The following is a 19033-nucleotide window of genomic DNA, read 5'->3' as shown; positions in this document are numbered from 1 at the left end:
TGTGAGCCACCACCAGCTGAAATTACTCACGCCTTGATGTGAACTAGTGTTAATAACAGGAATGAATGGGGTAGGCTTGGAACCATTTAGGACTTGTAAGTATAGACTGTAAGTAGGAGCTGGTTGGTTTGCTTTCCAAAGATGGCTGCGCTCCATATTATGCGGATGTTCACGTAATATCTTCCAGTTCCTTTACTAATTGTTTCTAAGATACAAAAATCCTTAGGTTATTTAGGTTTAAGTAGTTCTAAGTTCTAGGGGACTGATGACCTCAGAAGTTAAGTCCCATAGTACTCAGAGCCATTTTTGAAGCGTCTGACATTTACTAACGTATTAATATTTGTTCTTTTCCAGTGATCAAAATGTTCGACAGAGCCAAACGGGTTGGTATCATGGCTAACTTTCTGGTCATGATTGCCATTGCATTGGTAAGCCAGCACCTTTACTGATCCCGTGTTAACCTCTTTCAAATATATGTCCATCTTGCGATTGTTGCATTCCATTCTTCATGTTTGTCTGCCTCGAGCTTCTCTTTTATCTCCGAACGCTTTCTGCTCCTGTGAGTAAAGAAATCGTGCTCATGCAGAAAACGGCCACGGCTACAGCGTTTTCGTCAGCTACCAGTCACCATCGAGCCACAGTGGTTAAGAACTGATCTTGTCTTCACGACTGGGGTTAAAAAACCGCCTTTCGGAAGTCTGGGTGTAGATTTTCCCGTGTTTCCTTTAATTATTTATGACAGGTGCTGCACTGTAAAATTCGTGTCCGATGTCTTGCCCCACTTCCCCAAGTCTGAGGTTTGCGCCGTCTCTAATGACCTTCTCGTCGACGGGACGTTAAATTCCAATGCCGCTTACTTTCCACTATAAGAAATTCAGCAGATTATCAACCTTCTGTTGGCGTGGAGGGCAGCTGACCGTCTCGCAAATGCTAAGATGTGCACAGCATTCCTCGTGCTATGCAAATATGACAGGTAGCGAAAACGCTGTATATGTGGCCCGAAACGGGAGGACAATTTTTTCCCGTAGTTTACTTCATTTTTATTGTCCGTTTATAATGTCGATTTTCTATGTGTCCATTTAAAAATGTTATTATTCTTAGGTATTACTTATTTTAGTGTAATTAGAGCCAAAAGAAACCTAGGAAATTTTGTTTCCTGACACGAAAAAAACCTACCACACACAACTCACTGGATGATGTGTGTTGAAAATGCCAATTCCTGTTTCCGTCCCTTGTGTCATTGCAATTGGAAGTCAGGAATACAGTCCTGCCTCTCCTTCTGATAGTGGTTTTCATTGGCACTTTTCCTTGCCTTTTCTTTCTAGTACTTATCCGGAATGTGAGGACCAAGATCAAATACCGCAAATTCAGACTGTTTTACCAACATCTGCACTATTGAATTCTAAATAAATCTCTTCTTAATTCTATATTAGTCAACAAAATTGATCACATTTACATTAACATGCAACATCCGTATCAAATTAATTAGTGCAGATACAGACGTAAACAGAAATGTTTCAAGGCATGATCAACATTCACATACACGGCGTAAAAAAAACTACATATATAAAATTTTAGATTGTTTAGAGGAGAGAAAAAAAGAAGCACTTTATGTGACTAAAATTTCACAGGAGAAGCATTTCCCTGCTAGAGCACCATGAAGGTTTTTGAGTGTTAGTAATGTTCAGAGGATATTCAAACTGCCGCATGATGAACGCTGCATAGAGATCTTGCTGAAAATTTCATCCGTTTACGTTGATACACAATTGACTTTAATGTGCTAATGGTTCCTGACGCACTCAAAAACAGCCAGGTGTTACACGAATAATAGCTGTACCTTCAACCAAAGAAACAACTACTCTTCTAGAATGTCTGTCAGTAGACTGTACTTTGGTGACGTTGAGAGGTTGTGGAGCCACACGAAATTCGTAACCGGAGATCGATACCGCAGACTTCAACCAGCTGTTACTGCAATCCGCAACGGTGAGTGGGAGGCACTGCAGAAGACTACGCCTCTCTCTCAACGACGCAGCACCCTCTCACTGACGTCAATATAGAGCCGAGCATGAAAGCGCTCTGCCCCTTTCGTGACCTAAGCTGAAGCAGACATCATCATCCAGTAGCACTAAATAGTTATTATAGTCGCATACGGACATGTACTTTTGTAAATGTTAAACATTGTACTTCAGGAGAAAAATTGATTAATTATCATATCAAGTGATAGTTTAATAATCAATGACAGTTGTAAATTATCAGCCACTCCTGTGGGAAAGGACTGAATCAAGTTAAACAAATCATTTCACTTATTCATATAATAAAATGAACTAATATTTCGTATGTTGTAGCTCAGATGAGCAATCTCCCAGAGCAATCAAAGAACTCAGAGTTATGACCAGACAATTTTGGTTTTGTCTGGTCATAACACGTACATTAAACATCTTTTGTCACAGAAAAAGATGCTTCTTTTTGTCTTCTGAGAAACATTCTAAAAATTTTTATATCTTTTTTGTGCACTCTGCGTATCCGTTTCTGCACACGCAGTCTAGACATGTGTAAATGTACATGGAAGAATGGTTAGGACGACGCAGTTAATTAGAATACTATTTTAATTTTGCAGTACTTACACTAACGATCCTACTTAGTTTAATTTTGTTTATTTATACAGTGTGTTCCAGGAGGAGCTGTCAGTGTTCAGGGATATGACAGGTACGATCATTCGGAGCATAAAAGCCTAGCAAACACTGGCTCTAAGATGCATACGTTGAAGGCTATGCGCGCTTGTTTAGTAGGCGAGATGTGTTTCACAGTAGTGAAGATGAAACAGTAGTCGTAACTTTGAAGGTACGCGTCGTAGAGCAATGCTTACTACGATTTTTGGCTTCGAATATTCCCGAATATTGATCATGTCTCCTGGAATACCCCATATAGATAGCGTCTGACATAGCTTTGGAGCGCTGTACAGTAGCGGTCATTTGTGGCATGGATTAGAGCAGACATCAGTAGGTCTCCGGAGGTATGTGGCGCCAGATGTGTACGCACAGATGACGCAATTCCCGCCGTCGCGAGAGATATCGAGCACGAAGAGAGGCATGCCGTCCAAATTACTGTTCACGTAATCCATCGCTGTCACGGCGACTTCTACACCATTACAGGTACCATAGACCTCGTGGAAGCCCAGGTGAATGTCCCCCTTAATATAATACTGCCCCCCAACCAGCCTCCGTTCATGGCGCGGCTCACCTGGATTATGGCGCCACACGACCACCGACCTGGTTTAACAAGGAAAGTGGTTATCTGACAAGGCGACACGTTTCCACTGGTCCACGGTCCAGTCTCGATACTCCCGTGCCCACTGCAATCGCGACTGACGATGTCGTTACGTCATCATGGGAACGTCTGCCGCGGAGCCCCTCGTTCAAAGATCTTTGATGAACGGCGGGCTTCGAAACACTTGTGGCTGCACCAGCATTGCATTCTGTCGTTAGGTTTGCCACCGCACACTGCCTGTCTTGCATTTCATTGCCTCCGACTGCGCCGTTCTGTGACGCGGCGCGTGTATTAACCCCTTACCGTCCGCCAACTTTCCACGGATGCTCACGACAACAACATGCAAACAGCCGACTAGATGAGATGCCCGTTCCACGCGCCGCGACGTGACAATTTTTCCTTTGCCAGAGTTGCGCATGTCAGTGGATTCTCCCATTTGCGGCCCGTATGGTCGCTAGAATGCTCGTGGATTTGCCCCGTTCCTCTTTCAAACTTCCCTCGCCGAGTCACGGGTCCGCAAAACCATCACGTGACATTCTCTCTTACTGCGAGTAGTGGTCGTAACTTTTTGTCTCACAATTCTAGCTAGCCACGGCGGTCAACGTGAAGTAAAATTACTTGAAACGAAGCGCAAATGCAGTGCTGCAACGCCTGTTGAAATAGCAATACACTTTCTTTAAAATTCATTATCGTGCATTTTTGTGCATACTGAGCATATCGAAGCTTCTTGCAGAATTAATTTTGCGAGAGTCTTGTGGGTGCGAGCGCAGTGTAAGAGCTTGTCACTGAAACGTGGGAGGGCAGCGGCTACATTTCCGCAAGACGTGGTCGGTAGGGTCCATTGGCGACACTACTAAGCTCATAAGTTTATCATTATTGGTTTCAGGCACTTGCCAGAGCTCTGAGAGATATTTGAGGAGTCACCGGGTTAGGCTCGTTTATGTTTAGCCTAAGGGCACGACGCATTTAGGTGGCAGATTGTAATAAGAGGATATGGTCGGACGAAACGGGCTTGTTGCTTTTAGATTAATGTGTATCAACTGCGTCGCTTATGGGTAACGCAATATGTGTGTTTTTAATGACACTCTTACACTCATACACTTTAACTACTATCCAAAAGACTTATTTTGCCTCAGCTCCTTAACCCCATTGCAAGTCGATCACAGGTAGATGGCTATGCCGACATAGCAAGGGTCTTTCATCTTGCGGCCCGATGCTCGGATCTGGGGTATTTTCTGACGAGTAGTCACAATGCTGCAGGTTCCACAGTACTATAGTACGAGTTGCAACTACGTAACTTAAGCTCGTGGGATACTGTAGGACTGCCAACCCTTATACTAACAATTACAGGAGTGTAGCAAATTGATTCAAGGCTGCCGATCAAAGTTTCTATTACCAATGGTCACGCAGATACTCCTCGTTGCGAATTCGCGCGCGCATCGCACTTTGCCTGCAGCACAGGGGCGATGGCTGGGAACACCTCGTCTCCGACCACGTGTAGGCGAAGAATAGGCCACCTGCAGCTCTAGATGTCACTCACAGTGCTGTCTACGACTCGCATTCCGCATCACTGTGCTGCTGGCGCCGGTACGTTCACGATTACTAGTCTGTTCACTTTTCGATGCTAAGCTCTCGTTGTGCGCGTACTGCAGGAATAGTTTGCTCAGCCTGCGCCACTCTGTTCTGATTCCAATCCTGCTACAGTTGCCCTACTGCTCGCCATGTAAATCCAACCTCACATCAAGCCACACAGCAAATATACATGTCCGTACGGATAGTAACAAGCCGGCCGCGGTGGTCTAGCGGTTCTAGGCGCTCAGTCCGGAACCGCGCGACCGCTACGGTCGCAGGTTCCAATCCTGCTTCGGGCATGGATGTGAGTGATGTCCTTAGGTTAGTTAGATTTAAGTAGTTCTAAAAGTTCTAGGGGACTGATGACCACAGATGTTAAGTCCCATAGTGCTCAGAGCCATTTGAACCAGATAATAACAAGCCTGTTTCTCTCTCTCTTTTTTTTTTTTTTTTTTTTTTTTTGCGCTTATGTGGTGATGTATGTTATTGTTGACTTGCAGAAATGTGCTAAGTTCCTCGAGATAGTGACGCCAGTGCACATAGCCTTGTTGGTGTATAACACAATAGAATTAATCGTGAGGGTGGTCGTCGCCCTGGTCAATGGCGGCCCCCCCGAGGAGGTGAATCTTGAGGAATTCCTTACGTTCACCATGACGAGCATCTGTAAGTCCTACATTTTTCTGCACTTCGATCGTAATTAGGTGGTATGTAACAAACTCTGTTACTGTGATTTTATGCAGTTGTACCGCACACATCATGAACCAGTTTTAACATGTACAGTAACTAGTCATCACGTAAAGCGTGATCATACTGTAGCAAAACGATAAACTTTGTTAGAATTGCAGTCTGACTTCCCTGAGATACTCCGACCGACATGTTCTCGACACATGGTGCCACGATCATCTGAATGTCCTGTCGAGGACTTCAAAATCGGTGCCTTGCATTCCAGTCCCCGATGTCGAAAGCTCGGTCGACGAGGCCCTTCACTTTTGACAGTGGGTCAAACATAAACAAAAGTGAAAACGTTCACTGAACAACCTATCTAGCCCCTCAGTAACAGGTGGCCAGCGAAAAAGTGTCCTATCGGAGCACAAAGAATGAGATTATGTTCTTGTTTATTTAAAGCACTCCGTCTAAAAAGTGGGGTACCGGTTGACTCATTCTCCCTTCCTCAGCATCTTTAAAAATTTTCTCAACAATTTCGGCATACGAACATACACGGGCTATTTTTTTAACATGCAACTCGCTTCAGGCTCCCAGAAGCTCCCCTAACTGCAATCGCTCACATCCAAAAGTCACTCGCTGTAAGTCTCTCACACCCACGTCCTCCCAGTTGCCTTTTCTCGCTCACTTGTTCGGCGCCACTCATTGTCATTATCTCTTTGTGGCTCGCCAGTTGTCACTGGCTATGTTCTCACAGCCAAGGTCGCCTTCGTTTCGTCCTACTACTACTGTCTTCTCCCTTTCAAAGTCTCTCTCTTGTTCTCTCTTACTGCTGTTATTCATTCTTCTCCTCTCACTGTCACGATCTCTCTCTTCCTCGTTGCGGTTGTCATATACTCTGAGTCTCATTATCACTGTCTCTCACCCACTTCCACTCTCTCTTTCTCTTTATTGCTCTCTCCCTGGCACTGTCTCCTTCATTATTTTCCTAGCACTGTTTTTTCACTGTCAACTATGTCCCACTGCCACTGTTTCCCTCTATTTCTCTTACACTGCCATTGTCTACTTCGCTCTTTCTATAACACAAGCCACTCTCCACTATCTTCCAGTATTTATTAATGTTCCGTCTCTTTGCCACTGCCACTGTCTTCTTCCCTCTCAGCACAAAAAAGTGCGAATATTTTGGCATGCCAAAACTAATGGCAAAATTTTTAATGATTGAATGAGGTGACTGCTACCCTAATTTTTAATCGAAGTCTTTTAAATAAACGTAACATATACGCATTTTTCCCTGCTGCGGCAGGGTATGTAACTCATTCTAAAACAAATATAATTCTAAGTAAACTTTAGATAGTTTACTTACATGAAATTGAAATAACGCAAAATTAATTTTACACCGCAGACCGGATCTCACGTGAAAAAATCAATAAAATAAATAAATAAATAAATAAAAATAAACATTGAATGTGCTTTAGCACATAAGATGGGGTTTCCAGATGATTACGGAGACACTTTACAGCATCACACACACACACACACACACACACACACACACACACACATCCGGTATCGAATTTTACACGCTTATTCTACGTGTAGAAGTAGGGTAACTTTAAATGTCTAACTCTGAAACAGATAAAGATAGGAAAAAAATTTTCATAGTTGTTCGAGATCGGGATTTTACGAATATAACTTAAAAATTTCAACCATTTGTTGTGCACAGCAGTCTTGAAATCCTCAGCTGGGATTTGGTCAGCTGGTGATGGCAAGAATATAGTAAAAGAAAATGGTACCTACATAAGTCCCATCACACCGTAGACCACATCAAATGCAGAAAAAACCAACCCGTTTGCTCTATTTTCCTAATCTCGAGGAAGTGTGTAGTATTCATGTTTCGACCCTGTACTATAGGATGGTTAAAATAAGACGATCCTTACGTGACTTGACCCTACTTTTGTAGCACACGCAGAATCTGAGGTATGAGCCCCGGAAAAATCCTATTTTTATGTGCCGCGTTTTGGAGAATATTAGATAGCGCTTGCCGTCGAATGCATTCCGACTGGATACGTGAAGCCCTACGAGTTTGTTCGGATTTTGGTAGACGTATATTGCTTTAGTTTGGTGTTAGAGGGAACACAAACGCAAGAGATACAACAGCGCACTTTTGAATTTTGTAAAAGTAGTATACTGAAAACAGAAGAGACCTAAATATCCGTTTTGCAGACTTGAAAAAGGCATCTGGTAATAAGGCGTGGAATAAACTTGAAACTACAATGACGGAAAAGAAAGTGGACTGGAAAACCAGACGACGTATACACTTATTGCATTTCAAAGTGAGAGAAAGAGCCATCTGGACGAAACTAGAAAGTCTGGGCTGCTGTCTGTCTCGTACCCTTTTAGAATTGTACTTAGGAAATATGACATTAGGTCACAAGCAGGTAAAAACTGGAGGAAGACGTTTGCGGTGTTTTAGGTGTACAGACATGTTGTTTGTAGCAACAGATGAACAAGAATACAAATGAAGATAAACGAAACAGTTGTGGAAGGAAAATCAATAAAATGAAAACGAAACTAGTGGTATTAGAAGGAAATAAAATGGTAAGCGTAATGCTGAATGGAGAAATATTAGAGTACGTGTAAAGCTTTAAACACCTAGAAAGCTACCGAGCGAGGTGGCGCAGTGGTTAGCACACTGGACTCGCACTGGAAATTAGCTGCAATTCCAACGTAGAAATTAAATTCAGGACAGCAACGGCAAAAGAGCCATTTAGAAAGAAAATGAGAGTTTTGTGTTGCAATAAGTACTAATCTTTGAGAAAAAGACTTCTAAAATACTTTGTGTGGAGTCTTGTCCTATCCCGTATGATGCTGAAACGTAGATAATGAGGATGAAACGTAGAGCAACGCTGGAGGCTTTTGAGACGTGCACATAGCAGAGGATGGAAAGAACAGATTGTATGAATCGGGTGAAAAATGAGGAGGCACTGAAAGGAGAGGTAGAGAAAAGACTTGAATATAATAAAGAGAAGGGAAAGGAATGGGACGGAACATACACTGAGAAGGAAGGAAGGGCTCGTATAAATACTGTTAGAGAGATACACTAAATTACTAAGAGCAAACTTCAGACTGCAAGTTCCCCTGGGGCCGCCCATGTCATATGTTAGAGGACATTTTAATTGTAACGTCATCGGCCCACCCTACATGTTTCAATGCCCTAATATCCATCTTCTTCGAAGCAAAGTGAGAATCAGTCACGGCCTAGGTATTGTGTACGAGAAACAGCGAAGTGTAAGAAACTTATACACAAGAAGTCACTGAAAGTTACCGCTGTCGTAGTTCAATCTCAACACTAAAGAACAGAACTTAATGGCCACAACGAAATTGTATGATCTAAATCATTATAGTGACAACAAAATATTTTTCAGTTTACTGCAAATATAATTAAAACTGGCATTACTATCAAAGGGGGCGCTCTAGAGGCAGGATAGGCAAGGTTAATTGGAATACAACGCTTTCAGTGACTACGGCTGCACTGTAATGAATACATGTACTGCCCTCCTCAAACACGACAAGGAAAAAGGAAAACAGCAGATCCCTCTTTACAAAACGAAAAGGAGCGGTGAATAATCTTGCCGTATTGCAGGTGAAAAAACCTGTCCAATTTCCAATCAGCAGATTGCAGCACCTTCATATCGCTCAAAGTAAACCTTACCACCAAGTCAAGACAGTTCGGTAGTTTCTAACTCGTAGCATTCACTCCGTATTACATACATGTCGACTGTCATTACCAGATCGAGGAGTGAGCTTCAGTATTGTCTGCTTGCCTCAACATTCTTCCATCAGAAAAAATTTTAATCGTGCCAGTCGGGCTTTCATGCTTCGTACCACTGTAACCGTTCGAAACGGTCTGTGTTTGATGGTGACCAAACAGTGAATGCCTACGCTCTCCCTGTGCACCCAAGTCGCTGTAGAAAACCCCGTTCAAAATCTAATAGTATTTTACCCTCAGGGAAAGAGCAACTTGTATACAACTTAAATTATAAAGTTTTTATGTTTTATTTACAGTACAGTAATTAATATACTTAAGAAGACATGTACACTATGTAATCAAAAGTATCCGGACACCCACAAAAACATACGTTTATCATATTAGGTGCATTGTGTTGCCACCTACTGCACGGTATTCCATATCAGCGGCACCAGTAGTCATTAGACATCGCGAAAGAGCAGAATGGGGCGCTCCGCGGAACTCACGGACTTCGAACGTGGTCAGGTGATTGGGTGTCATACGCGTGTACGCGAGATTTCCACACTCCTAAACATCCCTAGGTCCACTGTTTCCAATATGACAGTGAAGTGGACTAGGTCCACTGTTTCCAATGTGATAGTGAAGATGAAACGTGAAGGGACATGTACAGCACAGAAGAATACAGGTCGATCTCGTCTGTTGGCTGACAGAGACCGCCGACAGTTGAAGAGAGTCGTAATGTGTGATAGGCAGACTTCTATCCAGACTATCACACAGCAATTCCAAATTGCATCAGGATCCACTGCAAGTACCATGAAAGTTAGACGGGAGGTGAGAAAACTTTGATTTCATGGTCGAGCGGCTGCTCATAAGCCACACATCACGATGGTAAAATGCCAAACGACGCCTCGCTTGGTGTAAGGAGCGTAAACAATGGACGATTTAACAATGGAAAAACGCTGTGTGGAGTGACGAATCACGGTACACAATGTGGCGATCCGATGGCAGGATGTGGGGTACAGCGAATGCCCGGTGAACATCATCTGCCAGCGTGTTTAGTGCCAACAGTAAAATTCGGAGGTGTTGGTGTTATGGTGTTTTTGTTGGGGGGGGGGGTTGCTTCCCAATGTTGAAGAGTAATTCGGGGATGCCGATTGTATCATTTAACACGATCGAGCACCTGTTCATAATGCACGGCCTGTGGCGGAGTGGTTACACGGCAATAATATCCCTGTAATGAACTGCCCTACACAAAGGCGTTACCTGAATCTTATAGAATATCTTGGGACGTTTTGGAACGCCAACTTCGTGCCGCGCCTCACCGACCGACGTCGATACTTCTCCTCAGTGCAGCACTCCATGAAGAATGGGGTGCAATTTCCCAATAAACCTTCCGACACCTGATTGAACGTGTGAATGCGAGAATGGGAGCTGTCATCAAGGCTAAGCGTCCGTCAACACCACATTGAATTCCATCGTTACCGATGGAGGTCGCCACGAACTTGTAAGTCATTTTCAGCCAGGTGTCCGGATACTTTTGAACACATAGTGTAATCTTTAGTAAATAATCACATGAACATAACGTTTACACACAGTATAATTAATAGAAATAGACAACTCTGGTATATAGGCTGAGTGCGTATAATTTAAAACCCTTGGTTATTTCTTTTATATTCAATATACCGAAATAAAGTTTTTGGCGAATTATGGTATGCAGAGGAGAACGTGATTTTGTGATTTTGTCGTGTGTTTAGTCTTCTTAACTCTTTTATCAACCGAGGATACTGCTGTAATTTTTTTAACTGAATGATATACTCTTCAGGGCAGTCAAAAGCTCCTAAAAGACGAGTATAATGATACGACACTTTATAATGTTGGCGTTGGAATGTTCCACGGAGGTGCTCAAACTGAAAGGCAAGCCGGTCGTTTTATGCGGTCATAACGTGACGTCCACCGCGATAGCTGAGTGGTTAGCGTGACGGAATGCCGTACAAAGAGGCCTGGGTTCGATTCCCGGCTGGGTAGGAGATTTTCTACGCTCAGGGACTGTGGGTATTGTGCTATCATCATCTCATCCGCAAGTGACGCGCAAGTCGCCGAAGTGGCTTCACTCAAAACACTTGCACCAGGCAACTGGTCTACCCGGCGGGAGGCCCTAGCCACACGACATTTAACTTCGTTGCATATAACAGGAGTACCCTACTAACTAAGACATGACGCATTTCCTTTTGGCGCTACTTTACACGACGCTGAAGCAGGTCACTTACGATGTTCGTAAATGGAGCTGTGTGGTAATTTCCATTGTATCAAAAAGCTCTTAGGAAATTATATCAAGTGTGTGTACGTACTCACGTGAAAAGGTTTTGTGGAAACAAGTAACGAATAGAAAGACTTCGTATAGCAACGGAGCCTGGCATGAGAATCCCATTTGGCGGAGTCCACACCGCCTTGGCCAATTTAGGCCGGCTTGCTTTCCAATTCGAGCACATTTCTCGGAAACCTTTGCGAAAAACTTCAACGCCAACACTAACAAACGTTGGATCAATTCATAAAACGGTGAACGAAGTATATTGTTCCATAAAAAAACCTTGTTTCACTGTTTCGGTTGATAAGAGAATTCAGAAGATTAAAAATGCATCAAAATTAATACGACTCTGCGTACTGTGATTTTTCCGACACATGTTCTCTATCTTGAACCGTTCAGAATGAAACGCGTGTTGCGTCTTACTTTACTCACCGTGTATACGTATGTGCAGTGTTGTTAAGTTACAAGCACTTTCAACAAATCATTTCCGCTGTTAGTTGCGAAACTTCTCGTGAGAATGATTGGAGAACAGGAACGACGATCCTTGCGTCCCGGTGTGTCCGCAGGGCTGAGGCTGCTCTGCGAGTACCTCGTCGTTACGTACTGGTTCCTCTTGAGTGCCAGTGTGGGTGGATGACTCGACACCCGCGCGCCTCGCTACGACGACGACTGCTGCTTCTCCCCATAAAATCTCAATAAATACTCCTGGCCTACTGCATTGTTTATTTTCTTTGTCATATTCATCTGGATATATCTCTATAATCTATTAATCACACAAACAAACAACTGAAGAAGATGCTTCCGTGGAGTTCCATAGCCTGTAAGAGTTTAATGAAAGAATATGTTGTCCGTTGTAGGCTGTATTGTGTTTCATTAAAATGGTGCTGTTAGCTAATTTCGGCCGTGAGCCATAATCAAGCACCTGAAATGCACCATCGTAGGAGAGCATCACTTGTCTGCATATATCGTCATGCATAAATAAAGCATTCCATGACTCACATTAACGTAACCAGATTTACAGTGCAATAACATTACTTTACATTTGTAATGTCTTGTACTACATATCGTTCTCATCACATTCTTTTGTATCACTTACATAAAACCACAAACCGTACTTTGTCGTAACATACTCTAATTGCTGCAGCCTGACAACCGAAACAGCTTTTATGATGATGTCGGTGATGCACTTACTTCCCAACATTGTAAACCTATCGACAGCTATTTGCAGTTACATTACATTTACTGCTGGCGTGTGAATGCGTCCCTGTATTGACCGACCAAATGCAACAGGCATGGAACCCCATCCCACAAACTCACACCCGTCATTTCTACAACACAAAGCATGCACGTCTGCATACTTGCATTCAACATTCTGGCCGTTACGCCGGTTATTAATCTAGCAGCATTTCACACTTCTAACGGCATACCTCGGGCTGACATTAACCTGTGAGTTTGCAACGTTACTGACTTAAATCTGTTACATAGACAAATTTATTCCCGAAATTTTGTTACTATACATTAATAAATTTTTGATCTTGCGATTTTCTTTTCGTGATAATTTCATTTTTCTTCCTCTCTCTGTCAACAGTACGGTACTGGGGCTCCTATCCCAATTTTGGTATCAAATTTATACACAGATTAATTAAATTGATCAATTAATTACCCCTCACCCCAAATCTCAATGCCGGCCGGGGTGGCCGAGCAGTTCTAGGCGCTACAGTCTGGAATCACGCGACCGCTACGGTCGCAGGTTCGAATCCTGCCTCGGGCATGCATGTGTTGTGATGTCCTTAGGTTGGTTAGGTTTAAGTAGTTCTAAGTTCTAGGGGACTGATGACCTCAGAAGTTATGTCCCACAATGCTCAGAGCCATTTGAAGCAATCTCAACCCCACCCCTTTCTTTGCGCCCGCATCTCGTGGTCGTGCGGTAGCGTTCTCGCTTCCCACGCCCGGGTTCCCGGGATCGATTCCCGGCGGGGTCAGGGATTTTCTCTGCCTCGTGATGGCTGGGTGTTGTGTGCTGTCCTTAGGTTAGTTAGGTTTAAGTAGTTCTAAGTTCTAGGGGACTGATGACCGTAGCAGTTAAGTCCTATAGTGCTCAGAGCCATTTGAACCATTTTGAGCCTTTCTTTGCCCCACGGCTGTGCTGACGTCCCTCCCCCCAACCCACACGAGAATTGATGGGAAATAAAAAATGGCGGCGCTCTTTCTGGGACTTGAACCCCGGCTCTTCTGGACAGAAAGCCCAAGTGTACCATCCACCACATGGAAACTGTCCAGGTGCAGGAGGAGGAGGTTAAGTTAGTGTACTTTATTTATTTTCGATCGGAAACTGAAGTTAAGATCAGTCCTAATTACGGAATTTATTTTCAATCGGAAACTGAAGTTAAGATCAGTCCTAATTACGGAATCAGTCATGAAGATCGGTCCTAATTACACAACTTTATGTACAGTGCTACACAAAGTGTGCCTAAAATCGCTATACAGCCCAAAAATTCATGATGCCATACAACTGGTGTTATCCTGCTAGGATAAAATTTCACGATACCACTCAAAACTAGTGACAGGCATACTCAAACTCTGCCCTTCACCTACAAGCTGGCGGGAAAAATGAAGGAATGGGAGGTACTATATTTTTGGTAGGCACTGTGTTCAACTGACGAGATGCTGGTGTTGGACAGAAAGGAGTTTAATAATTACGAGGGCTGTCCAGAAAGTAAGTTACGATCGGTCGCGAAATGGAAACGACTATGAAAATCCGATAAAGCTTTGCAAAGATGTGTTGGGCAGTGTCTCTAGTATGACTCTAGGTAGAATTATGTCGCTCTTTTCATTCCTGAGCTCTTAGTGAGCGCGTAAAGATGTTATAGAAAATAGTGTCTCCCGCGAAGTACGAGGGCCTGGTGAGAATTTTCCCCTCAAGCTATGCAACGAACATTACATAACTGTCGTGCGGTTTCTTCTTCAAGACAATTCTCAGCCTCATTCTGTAGGGGCAATGAAGATGTTCCTGCATCGTTTCAATTGGAAATGTTTGGTTACCCACAATACAGCCCGTAAATGTCTCCCACTGAGTTTCATCTCTGCTCAAACGAACCGCTGGCTATGAAGACAATATTTTGGCACAGACAACGAGCTTGAGGCCAATGTAGAGAATTGGCGAAAAGCACAGGCGGCTGCCTTCTATGATGAGGGTATTGGAAAGTTGGTACAACGCTACGACGAATGTCTGAGTCAGGACGGCGACTACGTAAAGAAGTAGCTGAAAGGTGTAGCTAACTGTTACAAATGAAATATTTCTGATTTTCACTGTGATTTTCATTTCGCGATCATCGTAACTTACTTTCTGGACAGCCCTCGTATATTACCTGTAAGCATACAGCTGAGGGCCGGCCGAAAGTGGCCGTGCGGTTAAAGGCGCTGCAGTCTGGAACCGCAAGACCGCTACGATCGCAGGTTCGAATCCTGCCTCGGGCATGGATGTTTGTGATGTCCTTAGGTTAGTTAAGTTTAACTAGTTCTAAGTTCTAGGGCTGGCTCTGAGCACTATGGGACTCAACTGCTGAGGTCATTAGTCCCCTAGAACTTAGAACTAGTTAAACATAATTAACCTAAGGACATCACAAACATCCATGCCCGAGGCAGGATTCGAACCTGCGACCGTAGCGGTCTTGCGGTTCCAGACTGCAGCGCCTTTAACCGCACGGCCACTTCGGCCGGCTCTAAGTTCTAGGGAACTAATGACCTCAGCAGTTGAGTCCCATAGTGCTCAGAGCCATTTGAACCATACAGCTGAGGACAGTGTGACGTCAGAGTTTGCTAAAGACGCTTCCCCCTGCATTTCTCGACAATCATCCTGCAGCCCAGGTAATCGATGCCAATACAAATCTACAGCAACATTCACATGGATACTCTTCAGATCACATGTAATTGCCTGGCAGAGGATTCAATAAACCACCTTCACAATTCTCTATTATTCCAATCTTGCACAGCACGCGGAAAGAACGAACAACTATATCTTTCTGTACGAGCTCTGATTTACCTTATTTTATCATGGTGATCGTTTCTCCCTATGTACGTCAGCGTCTAAAAAATATTTTCACATTCGCATGAGAAAGTTGTTGATTAGAATTTCGTGAGAAAATCCTTCCACAGCGAAAAACGCCTTTGGTTTAATGATGTCCATCCCAAATCCTGTATCATTTCAGTGACACTCTCTCCTCTATTTCGCGATAATACAAAACATGTTTCCCTTCTTTGAAGTTTTTCTATGTACTCTGTCAATCCTATCTGGTAAGGATCTCACACTGCGCGGCAGTGTTCTAAAAGAGGACAGACAAGTGTAGTGTAGATAGTCTCCTTAGTTACATTTTCTAAGTGTCCTGCCAATAAAACGCAGTCTTTGGTTAGCCTTCCCCACAACATTTTCTCTGTATTGCTCCCAATTCAAGTTGTTCATAATTGTAATTCCTAGGTATTTAGTTGAATTTACGACTTTAGGTTTGAGTGATTTATCGTGTAACCGAAGTTTAACGGATACCTTTTAGCACCCATGTGGATGATGACCTCACACTTTTCTTTATTTAGGGTCAATACAAGCTACCACAATTGAGGGGTAATGCTTCTCTGTTCTAATTACACCTCGAAATTGTGAAAAGAAACAGCACTCGTAATCAACAGGTCATAATGCAACACATGCAACAGGAGAGAGGGGCGGCATTGGAATGTGCATTCTAACAAATGCATGGGCGGGACCTACTCCCCTCATCTCTCCCCTTCCCTCCCTCTCTCTCTCCCTCCCTCCACCTATGGGGAGGCACAGCTTTTCCAAATGGTTCTACTGCTACCGCACACTGTACATTTCTCTGTGGCAAACGGCCTTCCAGCCGGTGGACGAGTGCGAGACCTCTGGCTGCACCCAACCCGCCTTAGAGCGATGGTTCAGACACTGTCACTTTGCCAGTAACGCCAACAAAACAATGTGAGATAAATGATGGCTACCCCAAGCACAATTTGCTTCTTAGTCTAAAATGTAGCCACACTGTGTCATTCCGCACACAGCCCTCACGCCACCCTCTGGTCAGAGCACAGCTGCATCAGACAACCACATACAATAGGCATGCCCCCAATGTCTCAAGGAGGCAGCCGTTCTGTGACGGAGAACACTTTTCTTTAACATGAATGCATCTCTTATAAGGGAGCATCTATTAAAGAGGAAAACACCATCAGCATGATAATAAATGTCCTCTTCCCACAAAAATAGGTGCAGTTCATTTTCTGTTAGTTTTATGAGCAAAATCGGAATAGTTTATGTGTTTGACAGCAGGATACAATTCAGGTCTCTCTCTCCCCCCCTCCCCCCCCCACCCGCCCACTATTTTACAAAGTCCAACATAGTGAAAAAAAAACATAGCACCACCCGCTATTACAGAAAACCAAACTACAGAGAATGGGCTACACACCCCCTATATATATATATCCACCCTGTGACGAATCGAAATAAAACTTCCACTATTTTACTACAAAAATTAACGATCACTGCAGAATGTCCTCATTATTTTGAAACCATCATCTTAGCAAAGAAAATTTAAGGATTTAAACTCCAAAGTATCAGAAACATATATGTTAAGCCATTTTTTTCACCTTTATGGACAAATTTCAGGGGTTCAGAAAGTCCCTCACGTTCAAATCAGTGTCTGTAAGTAAACTGTCATGTTCATGTGTATCAAAAACATTTCAGATACATCAAATAACATTATAGAATAAGCTTTTCATACCATTTGCTCATATGTCGGGAATAGAAACAATCCTTTTACGAGCAACAACAGCAAGCGGAAATACAATAGGACGTTGCAGTTTTGTACACTATAGCAAGCCCCATTTTACCAATGCAATGCTATATCACACTCTCTCTCCCAATATATTGAAAAAACAAATATAGTCTGCATGATAGCACTGAGCATATTACATATACATGTATTACTCCACTGGAGCAGGTAGCCAGATGTGATAGTCGTTGCGTAAGAGAGATTTCCTGTATTGCTCTTTCATAAGCAACACATCCAAGCAGTGTATACAACAGCTTTGTACACTGATATACACTTTGCTTTTCTACGGTCGGTCCGGCACACAGTTTTAATCTGCCAGGAAGTTTCATATCAGCGCACACTCCGCTGCAGAGTGGAAATCTCATTCTGGAAACATCCCCCAGGCTGTGGCTAAGCCATGTCTCCGCAGTATCCTTTCTTTCGGGAGTGCTAGTTCTGCAAGGTTCGCAGGAGAGATTTTGCAAAGTTTGGAAGGTAGGAGACGAGATACTGGCAGAAGTAAAGATGTGAGGACGGGGCGTGAGTCGTGCTTGGGTAGCTCAGTTGGTAGAGCACTTGCCCGCGAAAGGCAAAGGTCCCGAGTTCGAGTCTCGGTCCGGCACACAGTTTTAATCTGCCAGGAAGTTTCAAATTTTAAAATGATAAATCTACTTCAAAAATTGTTCAAATGGCTCTGAGCACTACGGGACTTAACTTCCGAGGTCATCAGTCCCCTAAAACTTAGAACCACTTAAACCTAACTAACCTAAGCGCATCACACACATCCATGCCAGAGGCAAAAATCTACTTCCTTCTGCACTATTGCAGTTTTCTAGGAAGGCATAGTCAGTGGTTATAGGGGGAGGGGGAGCATAATTTTTAAGCTTTTCTTGGACTTGAGTGTCCGGGTATCCCTAACCCACCTCTATTTTCCACATTTCATGATACTTTTTCCATAATTTTATATATTCTCAGTCAATTTGCGTAATTTTGCTAGTTTTATCGTGATGTTACGTGTTTCGTCGTATTTCCATCAATTTTACGTATTTCCATCAATTCGTTGTAACTGTACCGGGTTTTTGTCGATTTTTATCGATTTAATATAGTTTTTTTATACTTTTTCGATTGTTTTCCATTTGTATATGGCTATATTGCTGGTATATCCATGCGATGTTTGATTTTATAGAAGGGTATTTGCGTGTCCTACATACCAACCTACTAAAAACTTTTAGGAATTCCCCTCTTCCCGATGATCTACATGCACAAATTTATGGATAAGACGATCATCAAAAGTATAGTAAGAATTGATGAGTGGTAAAGATCGGAAACTCATAGTGTGGAAGCAAATCCTTGTACCGCTACGACACATCAGACTGCTTGTTAGGTTAGTGTTGTTTAAACGTCCCGTCGACAACGAGGTCATTAGAGACGGAGTGCAAGCTCGGGTTAGGGAAGGATGGGGAAGGAAATCGGCCGTGCCCTTTCAAAGGAACCATCCCGGCATTTGCCTGAAACGCAGACAGCTTGTCTGGCACAGTTCTACACGTTCATTTGATTTCCACTCTGCCATGTAGGAATCTGCAACAGGGAATTGACATGTGTATAGAGCTGATTTCAGCTGCTGCTCTGATATTTTCCCCGTGACTACATGCTCTTATTGCTTACCAGATG

The 19033-nt window shown here is 43.3% G+C and overlaps 1 protein-coding gene across 1 annotated transcript in view; it reads left to right on the top strand.

The window, feature by feature from the left end:
• Window positions 1-19033, top strand: part of LOC126419272 (uncharacterized) — a 123651-nt gene that overhangs the window by 20865 nt on the left and 83753 nt on the right. The window contains exons 3-4 of the mRNA XM_050086434.1: window positions 355-428; window positions 5340-5502. Coding sequence (XP_049942391.1) covers window positions 355-428; window positions 5340-5502 — 237 coding nt within the window. The remainder of the gene's footprint in view (window positions 1-354; window positions 429-5339; window positions 5503-19033) is intronic.

The sequence above is a fragment of the Schistocerca serialis genome, chromosome 9 (assembly GCF_023864345.2).
Source record: "Schistocerca serialis cubense isolate TAMUIC-IGC-003099 chromosome 9, iqSchSeri2.2, whole genome shotgun sequence".
NCBI classification, from domain to species: domain Eukaryota; kingdom Metazoa; phylum Arthropoda; class Insecta; order Orthoptera; family Acrididae; genus Schistocerca; species Schistocerca serialis.
Note: the sequence above shows the minus strand (reverse complement) of the source record. Positions and strands in the feature narration are given on the sequence as shown.